This window comes from Oryctolagus cuniculus, chromosome 17 (genome assembly GCF_051225735.1).
Source record: "Oryctolagus cuniculus isolate XC-2025 breed Fujian yellow rabbit chromosome 17, ASM5122573v1, whole genome shotgun sequence".
In the NCBI taxonomy this organism is placed as follows: domain Eukaryota; kingdom Metazoa; phylum Chordata; class Mammalia; order Lagomorpha; family Leporidae; genus Oryctolagus; species Oryctolagus cuniculus.
Window position 1 is genome coordinate 49837386 of NC_142883.1, and position 19174 is coordinate 49856559.

The following is a 19174-nucleotide window of genomic DNA, read 5'->3' on the forward strand; positions in this document are numbered from 1 at the left end:
TTACTTGATAGGCAAGAGTCACAGGGAGGGGGGAAGAGACAGAGACAGAGAGGTCTTCCATTGGCTGGTTCACTCTCCAAATAGCTACAACGGCTGGAACTGGGCAGGTCCAAAGTCAGGAGCCAGGAGCTTCTTCAGGGTCTCCCACATGGGTGCAGGGGCCCACACACTTAGGCCATCCTCTGCTGCTTTCCCAGGCCATTAGCAGGAAGCTGGATCAGAAGTGGAGTTGCTGAGACTTGAACCAGCAGCCTTATGTGATGCCAGTACTGCAGGCTGCAGTTTTACCCCCTACACTACAGCACTGAACCCTAAAGCATTTCGTGCGCAGTTGAAGCCCCCTCTGCACCAGTTTAAAAGGACGCTGCAGAAGCTGGCATTTGGGGCAGTGTGTTAAGCTTCCACCTGCAATGCTGGCATCTCACATCGGAGAACCAGGTTGGAGTCCTGGCTGCTCCACTTCTGAATCCAGATCCCTGCTAATGCGCCTTGGAAGGCAGCAGAAGATGGCCCAGTTACTTGGAGCCCACCACCCGTGGGAGACTCCGATGGAGTTCCTGGCATCTGGCGGCAGACGAGCCCAGATCTGGCTGCTGTGGCCATTTGGGGAGTGAATCAATGAATGGGAGGCTTCTGTCTCTCTCTCTTTCTCTGTCACTCTGCCTTTTAAATAAATCTTATTTTTAAAAAAGTGCACCTCATTTAGAGTTTATTGATATATTCATTTTTTGAAAAAAGATATATTTATTAGAAAGGCAGAATTAGAGAAGGAGAAACATGAGGGATACCTTCCATCCACCAGCTTACTACCCAAATGAGTACAATGGCCAGTGCTGTATCAGGCTGAAACCAGTTGCCTGGAACTTCTCTGGGTCTCCCACGTGGGTGCAGGGGCCCAAGGACTTGGGCCGTTTTCCACTGCTTTCCCAGACACATGAGCAGGGTACTGGATTGGCAGTGGAACAGCTGGGACTTGAACCAGAGCCTACAGGGGATGCTGGCCCTGCAGGTGGTATCTTCACTAGCAGTGCCACAATGTGGGCCCAACAGACAGATTCTTAAAACGGGCAGGTAGAGAGGGCCAGGAGGCCCTGAGGAAGAGTAACGCAATTGCTGGACAAGGTCACACCAGCCAAAGGCCCCGACCACTACAGACGTGTTGGTGCACTCTGTCAACCTCCCTATGCAAAGTAAGTTACACCAAGGCCATCGCTGTGGCATAGCGGGTGGAGCTGCTGCCTGTGGTACCGGCATCCTATATGGCCGCCGGTTTGAGTCCGAGCTGCTCCACTTCTGATCCAGCTCTCTGCTATGGCCTGGGAAAGCAGTAGAAGATGGCCCAAGTCCTTGGGCCCTTGCACCCACATGGGAGACCTGGAAGAAGCTGCTGGCTCCTGGCTTCAGATTGGCTCAGCTCTGGCCATTGCAAGCCATTTAGGGAATGAACCAGTGGATGGAAGACCTCTCTCTCTCTCTGCCTCTGCCTCTCTGTAATTCTGCCTTTCAAATAATAAATACTTGTTTTCGTTTTAAAGATTTATTTTACTCCCACTCTGATCTCCAGGTGGCTCCCAACAAGTACTTCAGTTTCACCTTCTGAGCAAAATCTGTGCAAAAAAAGTGATTCTGGCAGCTGCTCCCTGAGCGGCTCATAGCTCTTCACCTTATTGGCATACATGGCACCAACAGGCAAAGCCCATTTCTTTTTTTTTATTTTTTTTATTTTTTTTATTTTTTATTTTTTGACAGGCAGAGTGGACAGTGAGAGAGAGAGACAGAGAGAAAGGTCTTCCTTTGTCGTTGGTTCACCCTCCAATGGCCGCCGCGGCTGGCACACTGCGCTGATCCGATGGCAGGAGCCAGGAGCCAGGTGCTTCTCCTGGTCTCCCATGGGGTGCAGGGCCCAAGCACCTGGGCCATCCTCCACTGCACTCCCTGGCCACAGCAGAGAGCTGGCCTGGAAGAGGGGCAACCGGGATAGAATCCGGCACCCCAACCGGGACTAGAACCCGGTGTGCCGGCGCCGCTAGGCGGAGGATTAGCCTAGTCAGCCGCGGCGTCGGCCCAAAACCCATTTCAAAACACAGAACACTCCCGGGCAGCACCTCTTCTCCAACTGCCCCACCCAGGACTGCCCCCTGGCTGCCAGGAACTCTCTTTTTTAGCTTTGTCTCTCTCTGTCGCTTGCTAAACTTCCTTGTCTGGTGCCTAAATCTGCGTGGTTGCAAGACGAAGAAGCTGGCGAAGAGAAAGAGCTGTCATGTAAAAGAGCTGCAACTTTTTTTTTTTTTTTTTTTGACAGCAGAGTTAGACAGTGAGAGAGAGACAGAGAGAAAGGTTTTCCTTCCATTGGTTCACCCCCCAAAATGGCCACTATGGCTGGAGTGCTGCACTGATCCAGAGCCAGGAGCCAGGTGCTTTTCCTGGTCTCCCATGGGGTGCAGGGCCCAAGCACTTGGGCCATCCTCCACTGCACTCCCTGGCCACAGCAGAGAGCTGGACTGGAAGAGGGGCAACCGGGACAGAATCCGGTGCCCCGACCGGGACTAGAACCCGGTGTGCCAGCGCCGCAGGCAGAGGATTAGCCTAGTGAGCCTCGGCACTGGCCAAGACCTGCAGCATTTCTAAAAATTGAGCAGAAAGGAAAGTTGGCAGCACTATCACCAGTGCATCAGCTGTGACCGTTTTTAACAATCATCTACGGGTTCCCGGTCTCTGCACTGAACAACCCGGTCAGATGAGCGTTCCCAAGCTGACTTCCACGGGCACGTGAAGATGTTCAGCTTTCACAACACTGTTATTCATACTTTCTGCTTTTCTTATGAAAAATTAATGGGTGTATTTTTAGAGGCTGCTTTGTAAACGGATACTTTTGTGCGCCACGTGGTTTTGGAAATCGGTGAGTTTACTAGCAAGACAATATCGGACCGAACACAGCATCAGTGTTTTGCTTTAAGCTCTGATTTGGTTGTACTTGGAATTTTGTGGGGTGGAAAGATTTTTACTTTATTTGTCTCTGGTCAGGAGTCTATTTTCTGAGGAGCTGCTCAGAAAACCACATGACTGCATCCAAGAGAATTTCATCAACTTCTCTGTTTCTACAGAAATTCGTACTTAGAATGGTGCCTTTTCAGAAATTGTGATTGCCTGTAATGCCTATTAATGCTGACCTGGTAAATCAGGTCAAATGGATTTGGTAAATCAAGCCAACACTTCAAGCAATACTACCAAGTTGACTTTTACTACCTCAGTTTTAAAATTAAATGATGTCAAATGATTCGGCCAAGAATAAAAGTTGCATTACAGGGGCTGGCACTGTGGCACAGTGGGTAAAGCCCCCAGCTGCAATGCTGGGTGCCTGTTTGAGTCCCAGCTGTTCCACTTCCAATCCAGCTCCCTGCTAATGTGCCAGGGAAAGTAGAGGAGGATGGCCCAAGTGCTTGGGTCCCTGCACCCATGTAGGAGACCCAGAAGAAGCTCCTGGCTTCATCCTGGCCCAGCGCTGGCCATTGCAGCCATTGCAGCAGTGAACTAGTGGATGAAAGATCTCTCTCTCTCTCTCCTCCTCTCTCTGTAACTCTGATTTTCATATATAAATAAAAATTTTTTAAAAAGTTGCATCATACAGTTATACACTGTCTGCTACTATAACTAAATATTCTGAAATGCTTTTAGTTTTATGTTCTTCAGTACCATACTTTCAGTTAGAGAGTATTTTTGTGCTAAGAAATATAGTCCGATGTGGGTTCATATTTTGAGGAATATTAAGAAAATGAGAAGGGCCAGTCTTGTGCAACTGATTAAACTGCCACTGGACAGGCAATGTCAGCATTTCCCGCACCAGAGCACTGGTTTGAGTCCCGGCTGCTCCACTTCCCATCCAGCTTCCTGCTAATGGCCTGGGAAAGCAGCAGAGGACGGCCCAAGTCCTTGCGCCCCTGCTCCCATATGGGAGACCCAGAAGAAGCTCCTGGCTCCTGGCTTTGGATCTGCCCAGTTCCAGCCATTGTAGCTATTTGGGGAGTGAACTGGAGGATGGAAAATCTCTGTCTCTCCCGCCCCGCAACTGTGCCCATCGAATTATTTTTTAAAGTATTATTTTAAACTGATTTTGTGTATGGAAATGTTGGTTATATGAGTGCTTGGGCCCCTGCACCCACCTGGATGGGGTTCCTGGCTTCTGGCTTTGTCCTCGCCCAGCCCTGGCTGTTGGAGCCATTTGGGGAGTGAATCAGAGGATGGAAGAATTATTCTCTTTCTCCCTCCCTCCCTCCCTCTTTCTTCCCTACTCCACCCCCCTCTCTTTCAGATAAGTAAATAATTTTAAAATTTATTGGTTTAATAAATTTTATGTATTTTATGTTGCTATCAATCCAAAATATGAATTGATGTGCTTTTAAAAATCATCTCAGGGGGCCGGCACTGTGGCGTAATGAATAAAGCTGCCACCTGCAGTGCCGGAATCCCATATGGGTGCTGGTTCAAGTCCAGTTGCTCCGCTTCTGATCCAGCTCTCTGCTATGGCCTGGGAAAGCAGTAGAAGATGGCCCAAGTGCTTGGGTCTCTGCACCTGTGTGGGAGACCCAGAGGAAGCTCCTGGCTTCAGATCAGCTCAGCTCTGGCCATTGCGGCCACTTGGGGAGTGAACCATCAGATGAAAGACCTCTCTCTGCCTCTCCTTCTCTCTCTATTTAACTCTGACTTTCAAATAAATAAATATAATCTTTTAAAAAAAGAATAAAATAAAAATCATCTCATTTGTTATAATGCAATGTATTTTTTTTTTTTTTTGGACAGGCAGAGTTAGACAGTGAGAGAGAGAGAGAGAGAGAAAAGTCTTCCTTCCATTGGTTCACCCCCAAATGGCTGCTATGGCTGGCGCACTGAGCTGATCCAGAGCCAGGAACCAGGTGCTTCCTCCTGGTCTCCCATGCAGGTGCAGGGCCCAAGCACTTGGGCCATCCTCCACTGCACTCCCTGGCCACAGCAGAGAGCTGGCCTGGAAGAGGGGCAACCGGGACAGAATCCGGCACCCCGACCGGGACTAAAACCCAGTGTGCTGGCGCCGCAGGCGGAGGATTAGCCTAGTGAGCCGTGGCGCTGGCCTATAATGCAATGTAATAAGTGGCTTAAACAGTCAGTTATTTCTGAGCTGAAAGTGTGACCAAATGCAGGGCATTCCTGCATTTGGATAAATTTGCATGCATACGTTGAATTCATATGTTCAGCTTGGGGAATAATTAAATAAGATTCGCAAATAAGATCCAGAAATAATAGGTAATGTATTAGGAATCAGGATCATGGCTTTCCTGCATTTAGCACATCTATAGAAAATAAAAATGTGTTGGTAACAGTGAATGCGTGCAGCAGGCGAAAGCAGGTGTGAGGCCGTGCACACCTCTCCCCTGCGCCAGGCCCAGCGCTGTGAGCGGCTCCTTCCACTCTTTTTTTTTTTTTTTTTTTTTTTTTTTTTTTTTTTTGACAGGCAGAGTTAGACAGTGAGAGAGAGACAGAGAGAAAGGTCTTCCTTTGCCTTTGGTTCACCCTCCAATGGCCGCCGCGGCCGGTGCACCGCGCTGATCCGAAGGCAGGAGCCAGGTGCTTCTCCTGGTCTTCCATGGGGTGCAGGGCCCAAGCACCTGGGCCATCCTCCACTGCACTCCCTGGCCACAGCAGAGGGCTGGCCTGGAAGAGGGACAACTGGGACAGAATCCGGCACCCCGACCAGGACTAGAACCCGGTGTGCCAGCGCCGCAAGGCAGAGGATTATCCTAGTGAGCCGCGGCACCGGCAGCCTTCCACTCTTCCTATCCTTATTCCAGTGGCTGGTGGTTCCATCAGTCATGGCTCTGTCAGTCTTGAGATCTGGGAGCAGTCCCGCCCCACTTCTCGTCCTCCTTCTGGAAGTATCAACTCCTCTTGGGTACTTGCTAGCCTCCCTGAGTGCTAGGCTGCTAGGATTTTGAACTTACAGATGAATTTGAGAGGAACGGGTGCTTCGATAACAGCTGGTCTTCCTATCCAGAATCTCTTCATTGATTTGGCTTTGGTGCTGTGGCCCTTCAGTCTCCAGTGGCCCTGAACTATCTTGGAGTTTTTCTCCACAATTATAACTTTCTCCTTCAGTGGTGATTTTGATCAATCTCTACCCTTGTCTGGAAAATGAGCAGCCTTCAAGTCTCAGCTGGAGTGCCACCTCCTCCAGGAAGCTTTCCTCCCTTTTTTTTTTTTTTTTTTTTTTTTTTTTTTTTTTTTTTGACAGGCAGAGTGGACAGTGAGAGAGAGAGACAGAGAGAAAGGTCTTCCTTTGCCGTTGGTTCACCCTCCAATGGCCGCCGCTGCAGCCGGCGCACCGCGCTGATCCTGGCAGGAGCCAGGAGCCAGGTGCTTTTCCTGGTCTCCCATGGGGTGCAGGGCCCAAGCACCTGGGCCATCCTCCACTGCACTCCCTGGCCATAGCAGAGAGCTGGCCTGGAAGAGGGGCAACCGGGACAGAATCCGGCGCCCCAACCGGGACTAGAACCCGGTGTGCCGGCGCCGCAAGGTGGAGGATTAGCCTATTGAGCCACGGCGCCGGCTCCCTTTTTTTTTTTTTTAAGATTTATTTATTTGAGAGGCAGAGAGAGAAAGAGTGATTGATTGATTGATTTCCATCCACTGGTTCACTCCTCAAATGGCTGCAATGTCCAGAGCTGGGCCAATCCAAAGCTAGGAGTCAGGATCATTTTCCAGGTCTCTCACATATGGACAGGGCCCAAGGACTTGGGCCATCTTCCACTGCTTTCCCAGGCCATAGCAGAGAGCTGGACTCGAACCGGCGCCCATATGGGATGCCGACCTCACAGGTGAGGGCTTTACCCGCCGCGCCCCAGTGCGGGCCCCCTCCATCGCTCTAGGCAGTTTTAAGAGATTGAAGAGTCTCTACCAGCAGGTGTATTTTGCATATAATTGCAGGAGCAAATCTGTACCGGTGGCCGGTTATGTGCCGGAGCCCTGAACGTTAACTCAAAGTCTTCACAAACAACCTCTGGAAAGCAAAGCCGGTGTTGCGCTCTCGGCTCTGAGAGGGTGGCTTGTTGTGGGCATGCAGCCAGGATCCGCGTGCAGGCTCTGTGTGACACCCCCTCTGCAGCAGTGTGTCCTGTCCTGAGGGGTCTCCGTCACACATCCCGGAGAAAACATTTTGAGTGCACACCCTGGGCCAGGCCCACTCAAAGGCGTTGGCTGCCCTGAGAGGTAGCAGGTGGTGGCTGAAGAGGTTGAGTCTCTGCCATCTACGTAAGAGACTTGCACTGAGTTCCTTGCAGGAGCTGGCCCAGCCACAGGTATTTCTGGTATTTGAGTGAAACAGCAGATGAGAGCTCGCTCGCTCGCTCTCTCTCTCTCTGCCTCTCAGATAAGGAAATTTATTTTATAAAATGGAACAATGCTGGCTGTGCACATGACAAGTAAATCAGACATGAATAGAAACCACAGCAGTGAATGTCGGCACAAGCTGGGCTAAGCACCACGAGAGGACGAGGAAGTGGGGACAGCGGGAAAGCCGGGGTCACCCGGATGAGCATTACGGAGGAGATCAGGTGAGCGGTGGCAGGAGGGCTTGGGAAGGGTGCGTGTTTGCCTGGGCATGGGTTACAGGAAGAGACTCTGAACCTGATCAGGCTGTGTTGAGTCTGAGGACCTGAGACACGCCCAGGCAGCGAAAGCCTGGACTTCCCAGTTATCTCTGGGTAGCTTGGGGGATTGGTTCCAGGACCCTGGCCATCCTCCTTATACCTTAAATCCTCTTGGGGCCGGCATTGTGGCATAGCGAGTGAAGCTGCTGGCTGTGAGGCCGGCATCCATCATGTCGAGTCCCGGCTGCTCCACTTCCGACCCAGCTCCCTGCTGATGTGCCTGGAAAGGCAGCGAGGGTGGCCCAAGTCCTTGAGCCGCTGCACCCATGGGACAGACCTGGAAGAGGCGCCTGGCTTTGACAGCTGTTGCAGCCATTTGGGGAGTGAACCGGCAGATGGAAGATTCTCTCTTTCTGCCTTTCCTTTGAATAAATCTTAAATAAATAATAAAAATCATTTCTAGTTGACTTACATCCAGTGCTCTGTAAACAGCTGGCACACTACGTTGTTTAGGGAGTAATGACAAGGAGAAAAGGCCTGGAATTGTTCCGGAAGTAACCTTTGCAGGGGCCGATGGCGGGGTCCGTGGCCAAGGAACCCGAGCAAGGCGTCACTAGACTGCTTGGAATGGGGGTGCAGGAGGAGCACAGTGAGCGCCCAGGAGCAGGCAGAAGAGAGAAGGCTTGGAGGTGCTAGGGTCTCCCCGTGCTCCGCAAGGTGTGTGCTCACGGGGCTGAGGGAAAGAAAGACCTGCAGGGCAGCCTAGGTTATGTCCTCGCCTCTCCAGACCCCAGCTACCCTCTGGGAGGGGTGGGCGCCTCCAGGGGGCCCTGACGGGTCTGCTGGAGGGCGAGAGCCGCCCAGGCCACAGAGCACCGTGTCAGTGTCGCCGGGGAGCCCCCAGGGCTTCACTGGCTGCGACAGCACACGCGGGGAGGGAGTTGGGGGGACAGGAGGGACGCAGAGCGGGAAGCCAGAGGAGGCTGGGAGCGCGGGACCCTTCGGGCACGAGGTGGGGGCGAGGACAGGGATTGGGGCGGGAGACCCAGAGACAGCTGGAGGTGTCCATCGGCGGCCCCTCCAGGGTCCGGGGAAGAGCAGGTGCGGACGCGCAGAGCAGGCAGAAGGAAAGACAGCTACGCCCGCTCAGCTGCCCCAGGGCGGCCCCGGGCACCGAGAGGCTGGAGGCGCCAGGATCCCCAACGCCGCTGCGCTCCGCCAACGCCTTCAGCCACCACCACCGGGCGGCAAAGCCTGAGGTGGGCGGCCCCACAGACCCGAGGGGTAGCCCCGCCCCGTGGCCGCCAGGAGGCCCCACGGTGGGGGGGGGGCGGAGTTGTCACCGCCCCCACTCCCGGGGGCGGGGGGAGGGGGCAGTCCGTCCCTTCTTAAGCCCGCGGAGCCTCCAGCCACCCCTCACTCCACCCCTCACTCGTCTCTTCCGCCAGGCTCCCACCCGCACGATGGCCTCGGCGATGAGCTATGTCTCCAAGTTCAAGTCCTTCGTGATCTTGTTCGTCACCCCGCTCCTGCTGCTGCCACTCATCATTCTGATGCCCGCCAAGGTCAGTTGTGTCTCCGGGCAGCCCCGAAGAACTCGGGTGCCCCATGCCCAGGACAGTGAGCCCGCGAGTACTGAACCAGAGCGCACGGACCCCCACCCGGGGCAGGGACAGCTCCCTGGGGGGCGCGCATTCAGGTGCCAGATGGGAGGTGTCCTGCGAAGCATCCAGAGGGACGCAGAGACCCTAGCGTGCACAGACGCTGCGGTTCACAGGTCCGGGGTGCAGGAACCGGCTGGGCAAGCACAGAGACCCAGAAGTGAGCACGGGTTCCAGTCACACAGACGCCCCCAGCCGCAGGCTCGGCCCCTGGCCCAGGATCCCCCACCCCCTCCCCCTGACTGCATCACTGCCAGGCTCCCACACAGAGCTCCCCAGGCCGGCAGGGCGCTGGTTCTCCCTTTTTGCCTCTCTGGTCTCTGCCCCCAGCTGGTGGCGACTTTGGCTCCAGGTGGCTTCTGTTAGGCAGAGACCTACAGGAGAGGATCCTCACCTACCTGGATCCCGAGGGCTGCCTTTGCCACTCCTGAGACCTTCCATGGGCTGCAGGCTGTTTCTACAGGGCTGCAGTTTCTCCCCAGTTCTGCACCACCCAGTGCCTCCTCTGAGCCTAAATGGTGTTCCAGGCTGGAAGGCAGGCTCACCCGCTGTGGCCGGGAGGCGGGACACGTTCCCAGAGCTCACGCCTTGGGTGGCAGGACCCTGGTTTGCAGGGAAACTGCGTCCCATGGCCTGGCCGCCTAGCTGCTCCTGGGAGGGAAGGGAGAATGAATGGCCTTGGCCACAGGGCGGGGGCGGGGCGGGCACCCTGGCCCAGACTCCGCCAGGCTGTGCACAGCCAGTTTGGCAGAGGCCCTAGCCCTCTGGAGCCTTTTGTGGCTGCTCCTTCCTCGTTCCCGCTTCAGCCTTTTCACTCTCAGCCCAGACAGGAAACCTCCGGCTCCCCCTTCCTCCCCTGGCAGGTTCGGGGAACAGAGGCGCTCTTCAGGGGTGCCTTGGGGGGCCATCCTAGAGGAGGGGGGCGCAGGGATGCCAGGAAGCCCACCTGCGGGAAAGGCGGACTTGCAGCAGCCAGGCATCCCAGTGACTTTAGTCACGTCCTTGCGCTGTCTGGGCCTCGGTGTTCGCATCCGTGCAGTGGGGCAAGGTGGCTCTGTTCTCCAGGAGCCCTTGGGTGGGCCGAGCGGAGGACCCGAGTGGGCTGAGGCCAGCAGATGGAGCCGTGGCAGCTCTTCAGTTGCTGAACCAACTGCAGGCAGCCATGTTTCTCTCTAGAAAGAGCCTGGGGCCTGTTGTCGTCCGCGCTGGTGGGAACCAGGCAGGAGAGCTGGGATCTCAGTGCTGCGGGCAGGGAGCAATGTTCCCTGGGATAATTATAGTAGTGTGGTTGACCTTGCTGCACCTGGACAGTGGCTGAGGCCTCACCCTCACCCTGACACACACACACCCTGACACACACAGCTGGGGTCCCAGCTTGGGCCCACCTGTGCATGTGCCTGTCATTAAGCTACCCTGGGAGACACCTACTGCCGTCCAGTGCCTGGGAGCCGGGACCTCTGTCATCTTGTTTCCTCCCTCTGTGTCCCGGCTTTGGTCACCTCTGGAGAGCCCTCTGCCCCCACCCTGTACCGCCACCCCATTGTGCAAGGAGCCCCAGAGGTACACAGCAGAGGCAGAGCTGCCGGGAAGCTGGTGGGACTGTGGCAGCCTGGGCAGCGCTGTCCCCCAGGGGCGGGGCTCCCAGGGTGTGCTGCCCTCTGCCAGTGCCCCGCCCCTCCCCTCCAGGCTGTCCTCCTCTCCCCTCCACCTTGCTGCCTTCCTGGCCTTATCTCTGCTCCACTTCCTCCACCCAGTCTGTGGGTCCTTTCTTTTTTAAAAAAAGTACTTTTAGTAAAATGAATGATAACTGTATTATATCATTTGTTTTACTAAAATTGTCAAAATGCCTTTTATACAAGACTGCGGAGTACAAAATACAAATGAAAATAACATCAAATCTCATAACATAATATTTTGATGGCCGTCTCTGCAAAAGCCAATCAATTTCTTGTCTCTCTCTCTCTCTCTCTCTCTCCCCCTGCACACAGTATGTTTCACCTACATTTTCTCATTAAGCCATGTGTCAGGGCATCCCTACTGGTTAATACAACTGTGCACCAGATAATGACATTTTGGGCAATGCCTGTGCACATACTTGACAGTGACATTCCCATAAGGTCCCCCTGGTGACATTGTGGCCATCTCAGCTTAGGTGAACACGCTCTGTGTTGTCCGCACTGTAAGGACATCTCCTGGTGCATTTCATAGAACATGTGTCCCTTGTTAAGCAGTGCATAAGTAATGAGCCACAGTTTTGTTGGGCCGGGCGTTCATTCATTCACCTGGGCACCCAGCTGTGCACATGCATTCACGGAGTGCCCTGATACGCTAGGCTCTGTGCTGCACACTGACTTGTAAATCCTACCATCTGCCTGTAACTCAGCCCTCACCACCTTCCAGCCTCTTTCCCAGCGGCAGGGAGATGCACTGAAGTCAAGCACCAAGAGCAGGCTCCTCTGTGTACGTGCAATCCCACTCCCACCCCTCCCCAGACTTTTCCAGCCTTCCCCTCCTGCCCTCCCTACTGCCCTGGGAACATTCTAGGTGAGGGAGGAGCAACCCCAGGCTTCCTCCTAGTAGAGTGGAGGTGAGGTGGTCGAGTTAGCCTGTGTCTCCTCCTCTGCCCTCTTGGCCGTGTTCGGAGCCTTGAGCTTAGGACTGGCAGTGGAAACCCAGGCCACCTCCTGCTTCCAGATTCAGACCACAGGGGCTGCTGTTTGGTGTAGTGGTCTTGTTGCTGCTTGGGACACCGCATTCCATTGTGGGGGAGCCTGGTCTGCTACCTATCCAGCTTCCTGCCAGTGCACCCTGGGAGGCAGCAGGTGTTGGCTTAAATACCTGGGTCCCTGCCACCCCTATGGGAGACCCAGATGGACTTGTGGGCTCTTGGCTTCAGCATTTGGGGAGTGAATCAGCAGATAGACAATCTCTGTCTCTTTTTCTCTTTGCCTTTCAAATAAAAAAAATGAAAAAGTAATAGTTTAGGCCATAAAAAATTACTGAGGATTTTTTTCTCTGTGCCATCCACTAAGAGTAGGCACTATTAAATTCTCAGTGAACAGATGAGGATGTGAAACAAAGAAGCAGAGGGGTCCCGACTGGGGGCAATACCAATGCAGCAGCTTATCAATGACATTGGAGAAATCTGAATGTATCAGTGACATTGTTTAGAGTGGCTGTCACATGACGATAAGAAGCAGAATGATGATCAGATAGTATTATTGTTTCAAAATTCTCCACAATGCACCCTCTTATCACCTGCCTTGCCACCACCTGTTTCCATGGGACACTCCCAACACCCAGGTCCAGAGCAGTTGGTGACTGAGGCAGACCAGGATGGCAGGCAGGGGACATGGCCCAGGTCTGTGAGTGTGCAGGCCTGGCTCCTGATCACTCCATGGTGCTGAGTCCCATGGCTCTCAGCCGGCATCCCCTGTGCCCTCTGATGACTTGTTGTCCTGAGCTGACACTAGACAGGTGACAGAGTAGAAACGACGCACAGCTGGTGACGTGTGTGGAGGCACCAGCCCAGCCCAGCACGATTTGGAAGCTCATGTACCCCTTCTCCACAGGAGAGCTGGAGAGTGGAGAATGGAGCCAGATTTTAGGTGAATCACAGATTTTTTAGGAGAACCATACAATGGCTCGGGACAAAGTCTGTTGTTCAAAACACACCAATGGGTTGCAAATGCCTCTCTTTGGAATGTTGCCTGGCACTGCCCGAAGAGAAGATGAGGGTGTGGATGGAGTTGAGTCTTTCTGCCTGGGGTTTGAATTTAGTTCGATGAAACCTCAGGCAGAGGAGCTGAGGGCATGGGCCTGGACTGCATCAGCCAAGGATCTGTCCAAGGAGAGTCTTCCTGCACCTGCCGCTCTCGATGGTCCTTTAATTTAAAATAAGCACACGAGGAGGCCACATTCTGGGGTGACAGTCACTGGACTCCTCTAGTTCTCTTCCCTCACCCCAGCCAGGCACATTGGCACCACCCGCAGACATTTTTGTCTTCACTTGGGCAGAGGCCAGGGAGGTTGGTAAAGGTCCTACAGGGCACAGAACAGTCCTGCCCCAAGGAATCCCCCGCTCCGAAGTGCCAACGCGGCCAGATTGGGAAACCCTGCCCGAGACGGGAGGGAGGTGTCCTGGTTGCTGGTGGGCAGCTGGGGGAGTCATGCTTCTTAGGATGGCTGCAAGCCAGCCGGGGCCTTAGGAAGTCTGGCTGACCGCTTTACAGCCAGCAGCAGCAGTAGTGTGTGGATGGCCTCTTTTCTAGCACTGTCGTTGCAGCCGGATTCGGGGCAAGGCAACCGTTCCTCTACCAAGCGCTCACTGAGCGTGTCCAGGGTGTTAAGACTGTGCCAGAGGCTGGGCCTGGGATGAATGAGCAAACCAGTTGCAGGGGAAGACATAAGGCCTAAGCAGAGGCAGCAGCAGTGGCAGAAGCAAAACTATAGTGGATGTAGTGGGACAGTCTGGACTGGCTTTGTGCGATTCTAGAATCCAGCATCGCCTCCTTCCATAAAATAGTCAGTGTCTTCCCATGCGCTGAGCCAGAGAACTCGGGTTTTAGAGACAGGAAAGGGTGGAAGAGAGCAGGAGCGAGAGACCAAAAGGCAAGGGGTTGTTTCTGAGCTACTTTCCTTGCAAGGTTGGGACAGGGACAGAGAGCAATAGAAACTTAGAGGATGGCTCCCACCAGGTTACTGTTTGCAAGGATGAAAGCAGAGAACTCGCCAAGCCCCTTGAAATGGGCCTCAGCATGTGTGGCTCCGTCTTGACATCTAGTCTGGCCTGGCAGGATCCTGCTCGATCCCAGTGGCCTCCTATTGTTTCACCTGGGAGAATGACAGAGTGGGGCAGAAGGCCGAGAACAAGGGGACGGAAGCCCCAGGTCTTGGTGGCTGATCAGTTGGAGGAGGACGGGATGAGGGAGAGGGCAGAGTCTGGTTCAGTAGTCGCGATCCCAGTAAGAGTTCTGATGGAGCCCGCAGCAGGGATGGAGCCAGGGGATAGAGGATGAGACCGAGGGCTGGGGTGGCTGATGGATGTGCACAGATGATCTAATCCAGAGCACCTGTGAATAGCAAAGCTAGCGACCTTGGCAATGAGGGGAATGCCGATGAGCGCACCAGCACCGTGTTCTCCATTGTAATGAACAAAAACTGAAACCATGGAAACAGTGCTGGCCACGATGAGCAGGTTAAACAGGGATATTTCTGGGAGCAGGGGAAGTGGGAGCAGAACCTTTAAGGATGATAGGAATTAGGAACGGGCACTGGGAATCTGAGAGTGTGCTTCCGGAAGCCTCTCGAGGGGCCGATGTCGAGGCGCAGCGGTTGAAGCTGATGCTTGCAACATCTTGCCAGGAGCTCAACCTGGGGCCCATGGGTGACAAGGACCCAGCCACTTGAGCTGTCGGCACTTGTGGGGCTGCAGCCTTGATAGCAGACCGGGAGCCCGCCTCTCTGTCCTGAGCCGGGAAAGCTGTACCGACTGGGGGCGGGGTCCAGCATTGCCTCTGGTGTCCCATGGCCCCCGCCGCTCTGGGGTGGGGGCCGTGGGGCGGCCGCCTGCCGAGGCCTCAGGGCTGTCTCTTCAGTTTGTCAGGTGCGCCTACGTCATCATCCTCATGGCCATTTACTGGTGCACGGAAGTCATCCCTCTGGCTGTCACCTCCCTCCTGCCTGTCTTGCTCTTCCCACTCCTGCAGATTCTGGACTCCACGCAGGTGCGTAGCCCCAGGGGTCCCCGTGGACTCCTTCCCCAAAGCCCTCTCCAAGCTGCCTAGGCCTGTGAGTGAGCAGATTAAGTGCCATTGGTGGCATCGCTCTGTCATGGAGACTTACTCCTTGAGCCCACACCACTCCTAAGTGGACATCTGGCCTGCTCTGTCTCTGGGGACATGGGTGGCCCTGGGCCCCAGAGGCGTGTGGCCAGGAGGCAACCCTGACAGGGCCTCCATGCTGCCTTCCAGGTGTGTATCCAGTACATGAAGGATACCAACATGCTCTTCCTGGGTGGCCTCATCGTGGCCGTGGCCGTGGAGCGCTGGAACCTTCACAAGAGGATCGCCCTGCGCACGCTCCTGTGGGCGGGGGCCAAGCCTGCACAGTAATTACACCTCCTTCCTCTTGCCACACGGCTCTGCGGTGGGCCCAGGGCTGGGGAGGAGACCAGGGCTAGCCGTGGGTTTACCTGGGCTTGGCCGGCTGGCCCCTGGGTGGGGCATGGTGAGTAGCAGTGAGGAAAGGTGCTCTAACTCAGCGGGAGGTTGGGGGTGGGGTGGGGCGTGTGTCACTGGTCAGTACAAGTCCCTGCAGGTTTGGAAGGCTTCCTGGGGGAGGCAGCTAGAGGGTCCCCAAGGAGCAAGTTGGACTGGAGGCTGGATCAAGCCGTGCTGAGTAGGGGGTTTTAGAGAGAGCAAGTCAGAGGTGGCTCAACGGTCCAGCTTGGGGGAAGCAGAAAGGTCACCCACCCAAGGGACACCTGCTGCTCCTGCACAGTAGCTTCCTGGACCTCATCTTCCCCAACATCACTGGGGACCCCAGTGACCCACTCCCTCCTGGAGACCCCCCAACCAGCCAGCACATGGGCCATTCCCAGCCAACCCCTGGGACTGGGCTGGGGCTCATTTATCACCTGCCACCTGAGCACTACACACAAGGGAGGCCACCACCATTGGAAGGATTGGCTGACAGTGCCGGGGGGCAGGCCCAGCCTATCTTGGGGGCAGTGCCCCCAGGCCCCCTCCCCCACACTGAAGGCAACTGTTGGTTAGCTCTCAGTAATCACCTCCTGAGATGCGTGTGGCCCTGGGCGCCCATGACGTGGCCGGGATGCCTGGGGCTCCCGGGAGTGCAGGCCTCTGTCTGTGACTCTCTGAGCTCTGCTGTGTCTTCGCGGCGTGGCTCCCCTCCGGTGATAGGTTTGCAGGGTCCAGTCAGAAGCCACTGCTTCAGATTGGCAGGAGCTAAGGGAAAGAGAACTCAGGGTTCTGCTTCTAGGAGCTCTGAGGGGTCAGCCGCCCTCCCCCAGTGGCTGCCTGCGCTCTCGCCCTCCCACCCATTCCTCTGGACTCGGCTTCCGGGCGTCCTTGGTGCCCTGTAGCATCAAGTGACAGCCATGGCCTTCAAGGACCACTTGACCTTCACGCACCCTCTCCCCTCCTCTAGCCGGATTCCACCTTTGTCGTTATGGGTCTGTAGGTCAGCCTGCACGGACAGTGGCTGGAACTGCATGGTGCGTGCACCCCCGGGGTCCCTGCTGGAGCCTCGGGGATTAGTGAGCCTGAGAGGCGAGCCTGGGGACCCAGGTCACTTTTGCTCCATTCAGCTGGCTCCCCACCCTGTCCCCCCAGTGCTTTCTTCCCCTGGCTGGGATATGGGGGACCACAGAGAGGAATGGGGCCCTGCCTGGTGTTCAGCGAGAGGGCGGCCACAGAGGGGCACGCTCCATATTGAGTTGGCCTCGTCTGGATGCCTGCCCTTCTCTGGCTAGACGGGGAGACCTTTGGCACCTCAGCTGGGCCCAAGGCCTCCTGTGGCCCCAGCAGCCAGCAGAGAGGACATCAGTGGTGTTTGTGGAGAGGGGTAGGAGGGGAGGGAAGAAGGAAGGAGAACAGGAGGGCGGGAGGCGAGACACTCGAATTGTCCCGGCCCCAGACTGGAATGCACAGCTTGGGACTGGCTGCAGCCGCTCTGCACACCCTTGGGGAGGCCGGGGCCGGTGGGGGGATTCCCTGGCTTCCCTCCTGCCCACTCCTGCAGGCTGATGCTGGGCTTCATGGGCGTCACGGCCTTCCTGTCCATGTGGATCAGCAACACGGCCACCACGGCCATGATGGTGCCCATCGTGGAGGCCATGCTGCAGCAGATGGAGGCCACGAGCACAGCCACGGAGGCCAGCCTGGGGACCCTGGAGCTGGCGGATAAGGGCAAGCCCGGTGAGCTGCCAGGTGAGCCCGCACCAGCACGCGCCGCCGTGCCCTGCGCTGCCGAGTGCTTTGGCCACCTCTTTCTCCTTCCCTGCTTCCCGAGTGCCTCCGTTAGAGCCACACGGAGCAACGGATTCAGGAATTGCTGTTTTCCTGAGTTTTTGATTCTTGCATAGAATTAGATTCTTCAGAGGTGCTTAGAATGCTGTGTTTCCTTTAGAACACCTCACAAGGTCCCACCCTCAGTTCCTGCCAATCACAGAGATCAGTAACTGTCCATTGGATGATTCATTTGGGCATAAAAAAAAAGATTTGTTTATTCATTGGAAAGGCAGAGTTACAGAGAGTCAGAGACAGAGAGAGAGAGGGGGCAGTGGGGGTTGCGGGAGAGGTCTTCCATCCACTGGTTTACTTCTCAATTGGCCGAAACGGCTGAAACTGTGCTAATCTGAAGCCAGGAGCTTCCTCCAGGTCTCCCACGTGGGTGCAGGGACCCAAGCACTTGGGCCATCTTCCACTGCTTTCCCAGGCCACAACTGAGAGCTGGATCAGAAGTAGAGCAGCCGGGACTCGAACCAGTGCCCATATGGGATGCTGGTACTGTAGGTGGCAGCTTTACCTGCTACACCACAGCACTGGGCCCCATTTGGGCATCTTTTGAGCACCTGCCGAATGCCCTGGCCCCTTGCTACTCCAATACATCATCAAGCGAGCCTTCTCTGACCTCCTTGGGCAAGAAATCCCCTCCTCTCTCTGCTCCCGTTGGCCTTGGCATTGGTGTTTGCCCGCTTGCTAAATACTGAGCTCAGGGAACACAAGACAGCACCTGCTTTGCTCTTTGCCCGTTCCCTACCCATCCGCAGCCCAGGGACGGTCAGCGCCCATGACTCACGGCTTGATGGTCAGACGCTGGGCGAGCTTCTGCGGCCTCAGAGGCGAACCAGGCCCAGTCCTGCTTGCTGTGGACTCTCGGGAGCCCTGGGGAAGCATGATTAGACCCCTCCAACAAATCATGTGCCTTAGAGGAAACCTGGGAGAGCTGTCAGTCTGAGCAGCTCGGGAAAGGGAGACGCCTTGCTGGGAGGAGAGGGTGTTTGAGGTGGATTCGGACACCCCTGATGGAGAGATGAGCCCGAGCAGGAGCGAGAGGAGGGGCGGTGTCTTCGGTTGCTGGGTTTGGAAGGAGCAGCCTTAGGGAAGGCGTGGGGGCCCCCACTGTGCCTCTGGGTGGAGGCTGAGGAGTGCACGTGGAAAGATGGGACAGGGCTGGGAAGTCTCCATCCTCAGGTCAGTGGCGGGGCTGGGGCTGGGGCTGGGGGCGGCCCCCATGGCTAACTCGGCTGACGTCAGCGTCTCCCCGCTGCAGGGAACCAAGTGATCTACGAAGGCCGTGCTGCGGGGCAGAAGCAGGACCAGGAGAGGAAGAACATGTGCAAGGCCATGACCCTGTGTGTGTGCTATGCAGCCAGCATCGGGGGCACCGCCACACTGACTGGGACGGGCCCCAACGTGGTGCTGGCAGGACAGATGCGCGAGTGAGTCCCTGGCCCTGGAGCTGGGGGCACCTGCCCACGTCTTCCTCTTCTTCGGCTGGGTCCTGGGAGCCTGGTGTGTGTGCATGGCGGTAGGGGAGGGCAAGATGTGCCCCTCCCAACCTCTGTGTCCCAGAACCCCTGCACCCACTCAAGGCATGTCCAAGGCTGCTCTGTCCTGGGACCACACCCACCTTTCTTCCCTGGGCACAAGGATCTGGCTGTGAGTGGAGCTGTGGGCTGAACTCCGCACTGAAGCCACAGTGGGCAGGGGGTGGCCGTGTAGTCTGAGGTGCCTTGTTTAGAACCTGCAGCAAACAGTGCCTCCGGTGGCCCCTGTCCGTGGTTGTCAGTGGTCAGTGACGTTGGAGGCTGCTCACTCAATGCCTGGTGCCTCACTCCCTGTGGCCACATGTCCCTCTGTGAGCCCCAGG

The 19174-nt window shown here is 55.8% G+C and overlaps 2 protein-coding genes across 4 annotated transcripts in view; one reads left to right on the forward strand and one right to left on the reverse strand.

The window, feature by feature from the left end:
• XAF1 (XIAP associated factor 1) overlaps positions 1 to 9826 on the reverse strand; it is a 38253-nt gene extending 28427 nt beyond the window's left edge. Inside the window, exon 1 of the mRNA XM_089318246.1 lies at positions 9676 to 9826. The gene's annotated coding sequence lies outside the window, so the exon portion shown is untranslated. The remainder of the gene's footprint in view (positions 1 to 9675) is intronic.
• Positions 1 to 19174, forward strand: part of SLC13A5 (solute carrier family 13 member 5) — a 54830-nt gene that overhangs the window by 15527 nt on the left and 20129 nt on the right. The window contains exons 2-7 of one of the 3 annotated variants that reach the window (XM_089318245.1): positions 7397 to 7580; positions 9065 to 9181; positions 14875 to 15003; positions 15250 to 15386; positions 17042 to 17229; positions 18575 to 18743. In XM_089318245.1, the coding sequence (XP_089174371.1) occupies positions 9080 to 9181; positions 14875 to 15003; positions 15250 to 15386; positions 17042 to 17229; positions 18575 to 18743 (725 nt within the window). In that variant the 5' untranslated portion in view covers positions 7397 to 7580; positions 9065 to 9079. The remainder of the gene's footprint in view (positions 1 to 7396; positions 7581 to 9064; positions 9182 to 14874; positions 15004 to 15249; positions 15387 to 17041; positions 17230 to 18574; positions 18744 to 19174) is intronic. The other 2 variants (XM_002718849.6, XM_051825339.3) reach the window with 2 other exon arrangements.